General features: G+C 40.2%; 1 protein-coding gene across 1 annotated transcript; it reads right to left on the bottom strand.

The window, feature by feature from the left end:
- Positions 1-1063: 1063 nt before the first annotated feature.
- Positions 1064-3454, bottom strand: prop1 (PROP paired-like homeobox 1). The gene is made up of 3 exons (XM_075483540.1): positions 3330-3454; positions 2296-2525; positions 1064-1590 (listed from the first exon to the last, which is right to left on the bottom strand). Exons 1-3 carry the CDS (start codon positions 3421-3423, stop codon positions 1219-1221), a joined length of 696 nt encoding a protein of 231 aa, XP_075339655.1. The 5' UTR covers positions 3424-3454; the 3' UTR covers positions 1064-1218.
- Positions 3455-6418: the final 2964 nt, after the last annotated feature.

Genomic DNA, 6418 nt, shown 5'->3' on the forward strand with positions numbered 1-6418 from the left:
AGTACTTGTTAGGCAGTTGTGTCTTATATTAAGTGTAATGAGATATTTTGACTAGAAATGAGACGAATATACTTGGTAAGACTTAGATTTTTTTTCCAGTGTGAGCCTGTGTGAACTTCCAAAGCCTTGAAAAACACTTCGGCCTCGGTTTAAAGATTTGGGGGGGGGGGAGTGTTATTACAGACCAATTTCATGTTTGTCCTCCTTGATTTACTTTAATAATATGCTTCCATTTTTAGGTGTCAGTCCTGCAACACTTTCTTTCTTTTCCCGCCCTTTAGGATTCGGTTCTTATTTTGTCTCGTTCTTCCTGTGTGCGATCCGATTCCTTGAGCTGACGCAGCCCCATGCCATCACATCACCTGGCTTTTAGACTCGATGTTATTAAAGGTCTTTTCTGTCTTTGGTCTGGAGCACACAAAAAAACATCCGGAATACTTATTGGTCTGACTCTGACCACATTTGTGGGAGTAATGGCCAGTCCCAGATTGCCTCCGAGCCCAGAGAAGTTGACGCTACCTCTGGACAAGGTTGACATAAGGCTTCTTTTTTGCACGGTAAAGACTTTCGTGGCGTTTATGACTAAGTCTGTATATTGCAGTGCGTGACAAAGGTTCTCCTACAATCCCTTGCCCGTGTGGTTGTTTCAGCTATTGATGAACAACTTGTTCTTGATGCATTGTCGTCTGAGATGTCGGAAAAAGCGTGAAAACATTTGAGATTCTTTGAATTTTTTTAATGCCGTTATGCACTGCAAAGGCTGAAATATGCAAATCCCTTCCAATCATTCTTTGGGGAATGTTTTTAAAGATTTTAAGGATTTCCTCACACATTTGTTGATCAACTACAGAACCTCTGCCCACCTTTGCACTTCAAAAGCTTTTTGTGGATTTTGCTTTTGTGTAACACATTTTGATTACAATCAAGTATTGACATTATCTGTTTTCTAATAACATATCCCCCCTCCCACAAATTACCTTGTCCCAATTTGTTTTGGGATGTGTTCCTGAAGTGCAAAAATGGGTATATTAACAGACTGCAATTAAATAAAAGTCAACACAAATTCAAGAATCACTGCATCTTTTTATTAAATTGTTTACATTTCCCAATATATACCATCCGAACCTCTTATGATTAAGGTTTGTGGGAGCAAAAAATTCGAACACGCACCGCAATTCTTTCAGTGAAAGGTTTAGAAACGAGAAGAACGGTAACTTCTTAGCTCCAGTGTGAGGCCGGCTCCAGAGGCTGCATGGAGGCCAGCGAGAACATGGGCGAGGCCAGGTTGGTCCTCAGAGGGCTGTACCAGTCGTCGTGCTGCCGCTGGGAGGTTGGCTGCTGGGGGACGCCGGGGCAGGGGCACCGGCTGACTGGGCCCGGGTGGCGGGAGTACGCCCCGGTGGGCAGCATGGGCGAGAGGCGGGGGATGTGAGCCAGGGGCTGCGGGTAGTACTGTCGAGCCATGCCGGGCGGCTGGACGTGCATGCCTCCCAGCAGCGCTCTGTGGCCCGGCATCACACCCACCGGGAGAAGCTTCTGCGATGCCCGCTCCTGCTTGCGCTGCTTGGCTCGTCTGTTCTGAAACCACACCTGCTGAGCCAAGAAAGGGGACACACACATCTGACAATATAATATACACTGCACAAAGTGAAATCTAAGTAAAAAGAAATATCTCAGATCAAAGGGACATACGCTTATTTTTTGTCCGATAAGATAGTTCTTCTCAGTAAGCAGTTTTTATGTTAGACTGCTTCACTTGTTTTAAGTGTTTCTGTCCTTAATTATCTAAATAAGATATTACAGCTGGTTACTGAGATTTTATGACCTGTTTTGAGTAATTACATGCTTGAAGCTAGAATATCAACAGTTTCCAAGCTGGTTTCAAGAAATATAAGGCCTAGTGCATACCACTATCTCAAGATAATGGCTCGAGCGTTTACTTAATTCAAGAATATTTTTCAATATATTGAGAAAATAGGCCTGTGAATCCAGAAAAATGTACTTGTTATTAGTTAAAATACACCAATTCTAAGGTATTTGTGGGTTAATTGAGATTAGATATTTTTACTTGTTTTGAAAAATCTTGACAAGCCACATTTTTTTGTTCCATTGGCAGATAATTTTGCTTTTTTTTTTAAAGCAAAATACACCTAATTTTTGTACTTTTTTTCCTTGTTTTTGAAAGCTGGCTTTTTGCAGTGTACAACAGCAAAATAAAGGGAAAAAAAGATATAAAGCAGAAAAAATGACTAAATTTTCCAAAGAGGGGATACTGTGAGAGAAATGGAGTCCCACCTGTATGCGAGCCTCGTTGAGTTTAGTTATGCGAGACAGCTCCTCCCTGTAGTAGATGTCAGGGTACTGATTTTGCCCAAATGCCATCTCCAGCTGCTCCAGCTGCTTGTGGCTGAAGGTGGTGCGGTGGCGTCTCCTGGCAGGAGAGGGGTAGGCCCTGCTCCGCCTGCCGAGGCCCACGGCCATGGAGGTCTCACACAATGCCCCCTTCCTCGCCGACTCCCCTATATCTGTTTTCATTCGCAGAAAAAAAAAAGGAGGAGGAGTCGAGGGGAAATTAAAGCCTTAATTTTCAAGAGACAATTCTCCAGCTCCTGTTTCTTGACTTCTTTGGAATGGCACAAAAAAAGGGCTGCCTTAACTTGTAAGGGCGCAATTCTGCCGATGACTGCCTGAAAAAAAGAGGGATTACACTGACTTTCTGGTTCCCACTGCCATCAGGGAACCTGAGAGCCGCAGAGCTTTAGCTGCCAAACACAAGCTCGTGAGAAAGAGATACCAGAAACTGAGGGATTTGACCGAGATTATGACCAGAGTCACGAACAAAGTGACCAATCTGGCAAAATGGAGGACTGAGATGAACTTGTCTGTTCACATCACTGTTGCCAGAAAAGTCACAGAAGGCACAAATTTGTTTTTTTTTCCCTCTCTTTATCATTCACACACCTTCATCCACTGATTGGGTGGAACACCAGTGCTGCACTACAGGAAATCACATTATTCATTCCTGAGACATATTGACTGAAAACAGGCTGGAATATCTTTATTTATCACAATACTTTTACAATCTGTTAAAGTGACTGCAGAAGTCAGCTCCATGTTCCAAAGAACACATCAATGTAGTTTCTGAGTGTACATAAGTAGGTAACAATTTAACACAGCCCACACTTTGCATTGCAGTTTAGTTAAATGCATAAAGAACCAATAGCGTACCTACTGATTTTAGCTCAAATGTAGATACAGTGCAAGAAAACCAGACATCTTATATTTAAAAATGTTGTAATATAATTGTGCTTGTTTTTTTTTTGACTCACCTGCACTGGAAGTGACAGTCGCCATGTCAGAGTAAACCTCTGTGTAATCCTGGTGGGTCCTCGCCGTGTCCCCTGGTGCCTTAACCTGGGCCATCTCTTCAGCTCTGCATCCCCAAACGGATACACAGCTTAACATAAAGTCACACGTCCCACCCATCGGGTTCACATTTACCTGTGTGGGAGCCAATGGGATGCATTGGGATGAATTCTGCAAAAAAAAAAAAAAAAAAAGGCACCATACGTCTTTGCTGGTCTAACAGAAATCCACCTTAATTCTTCTCTGATGACTTTATGCTTTTGAATTCAAATGACTGACATGTTATTTTGAGATTCAGCTTCGCTGCACACAGCGGGGACGCAAAGTTTTTCACTTTCACTCTTGGAGGATGTTCATGCAGCTATTTCACTGTTTGGGTAGAGAAAATCCCGGTTATGCCAGAAAAACTCTTTTAATTTAAGAGCTGCACATTCATTCCTGTTGTTAAACACACTTTAAAAAAAAGAATGCAATCCTTTTTAGATCAAAAGACAAGAATTAATCAATCAATCAATCAATCAATCAATCAATCATTTTATTTATATAGCGCATTTCATAACTCAGGCAACTCAATGTGCTTTACATAAAGACATACAGAAAAAATACAACACAGAAATACAGGTAAATAAAAACATACATTTTAGCTAACAGTAAGATTGGTATAACTATAACAGAGCAAAAGTAAATTTAGCTAATAGTAAGATTAGTATAACTATAACAGGTAATTTGAGTAAACTAACAAAAGCTAACAAACATGGATAAACCTTCCTCTAAGAGGAAGCATTTAAAAATATAGCTAATAACAGAACGGTTGATATAATGAATGATAACAGATCTTCAATATATGAATATGACTAAGTTTGCCTCCTAGTGAAGCATTAATGAGATCAGAAATATGGATAAGCTTTCCTCTAAGAGGGAGCATTTAAGCTGACCTTTTCTTTTTCATTTCTAAAACAAATACACAAGTGCTGCTGTGCAGAGGTCTTGGTCTGTCCTTCATTTCTTTCTATTTTGCTTCCGGTCTTTCTTGTAACCTTTTAAAGTGTTCTTGAGCAATACTTCTACCCACATAAAGCCTGCAGAGTTTTAGCTTTGACTGATATTTAATTGCCAATACAGTAAATTAAAGAAGGTAAATACTGAAAGCGTTTCAGTTTAAGGCTCCAGTCAATGCAAAGATTCTATTCTTTTGTTTATTATTGTAGGCCGGCTTTACCCTACCTTTGCCAAATGGCAATTGGGATAAATTCCAACCCCCCCAGTGACTGAATTAGATTAAGCAGGTATAGAAAATTAATGGGTGGTTTGTGGGCCACAGATCACCGGGATCTCTTATCAAAAAGAATGATACAAGTTGGAAATGAAGAAATCTGCTCAAGTAAATAAAGTGGAAATATAAGTAAATGTGTAAATACAGAAAATTGACAAAATATTAATAATAGGAGAATTAAAAGCATTAAAAACCATCTTCCAACAGTAAGCAACTGAATCGTGTGTGTCTCATTCAACTAGAAAGGGGGAAGATAAAAGAAAAAAAACAAACAAACATGTTGAAATGTGACATTTCTGATCATGCCTGACCATATATGTGTTTACGGCTATCATATGAAACAGTGGAAAGGATTATAAAACATTATTAAAGGATGTAATTGAGTGTCGGGTTAGGGTTAGGGTTAGGGAAAAGATGTTGGCTGCTTCTGAAATTTGGAGCAATTTGGAGCAGAATGAGGAGGCTGTAAAGGGGAAAGTCAAAGAGTCTGGTTGGAAAACTCAAAGCAAAATGCCTGAGAATCAGAAGAAATAGATAACAAGTGGGCAGAAAAAGGAGCCAATGTTTTTGGCCAAAGTCTTAAGAAATCAGCTGAAGGAATGCGCACCGGGCAAGCAGTTGATGCCGGAAGCTTCAGTTTGGTGCAGGTCCTCTGGAAAATTGAAAGATGACTGCCTGAAGTAAAGCAAATTTCCACAATTACGAATGATACTGGGTTGATGTCAGGTAAAGGGCCAGCGGAGTTGGCCATCATCATCTCTTCCACAGGTGGACATTCAAATTTTGGACAATCAAAAGAGGGTTTGGTGATGAGACATCTTGCCACATAGCACAGACTGTTGGAACGTTTCTTCCGGAAGGATCCCAACTCAGAAAACAGCCTGGATCTCACACCGAGTCAAATTTATGGTGGAAATTGAAAACATTGGTCCGTGACAAGGTTCCATCCTGCAGAGCTGATCTGTCAACTGTTAAAAGAAAAAGTAGGAACCTGATTGATGGAAAATGTTGCTGTTCATTACAAAACTCATGCATCAAACATTTTAAGCTGGGATGCCGGCCAGAGCAGCTGCAACCAAGTTCAAGTTTGGATTTCTTGGGTCCTGATTCCACATCTTTTCCTTTACTTAATCTGAAAACACATAATTATTACAACAATTTTATTCAATTTTTTTAAGGTACACTTTGTAAAACAAGAAAGTGAACTTGTTGAATTATATTGCTTCATGTCTTATCCCTGATCTTTTTTTTTCTGTGAAATAAAACAGCTGAACGAACATCATGTAATGCTGGCGATTCCATATTTGTAGATGTAGCTCCCATTTCTGCTTGCAGCTACACTTTGTCAGATTATCAGTCCTTTGCTTTTAATCCCAGGGATATCCCTTGAATTATTTAGACATGCATATTTCCCCATATAAAAATGAAACAAACAAAACCTGTACATTGAAGCGGGCTGCCTTGTGATTAGTAACTGGTATTTCAGAGGTGTTTTCAGAGCCACTGGTCTCGGATCAGATGAGTTTGGAAGCATCTAATCAAAATTTTATCAGACCGTTTTTATGGCAGCTAATTTTATTACTAATATTCTATGGTGGGATTATTCTGAGCATTGTCATACATTGGTCTGATGAAGCACAACAACCTGTGAGACCAGCAGGTGGCCCTGTTGCATCAGCCTGAGGCACACTTTACAGAACATGGTTGTCTGACATGTGTTGTTGTTATCTATATTTTGAAAGAGGGTAAAGGGGGATGAGAGTAAAGACCACCTATCTG

The sequence above is a fragment of the Odontesthes bonariensis genome, chromosome 2 (assembly GCF_027942865.1).
Source record: "Odontesthes bonariensis isolate fOdoBon6 chromosome 2, fOdoBon6.hap1, whole genome shotgun sequence".
NCBI lineage: Eukaryota > Metazoa > Chordata > Actinopteri > Atheriniformes > Atherinopsidae > Odontesthes > Odontesthes bonariensis.

Excerpts from the sequence above, each read along its gene's own strand:
- prop1 (XM_075483540.1), bottom strand. The coding sequence starts at position 3,423 with ATGGCCCAGGTTAAGGCACCAGGGGACACGGCGAGGACCCACCAGGAT. Across the intron at positions 2,526-3,329 it reads GACTGTCACTTCCAGTGCAG|ATATAGGGGAGTCGGCGAGG; the intron begins GTGAGTCAAAAA and ends GAATGAAAACAG. Across the intron at positions 1,591-2,295 it reads TCAACGAGGCTCGCATACAG|GTGTGGTTTCAGAACAGACG; the intron begins GTGGGACTCCAT and ends TTGGCTCAGCAG.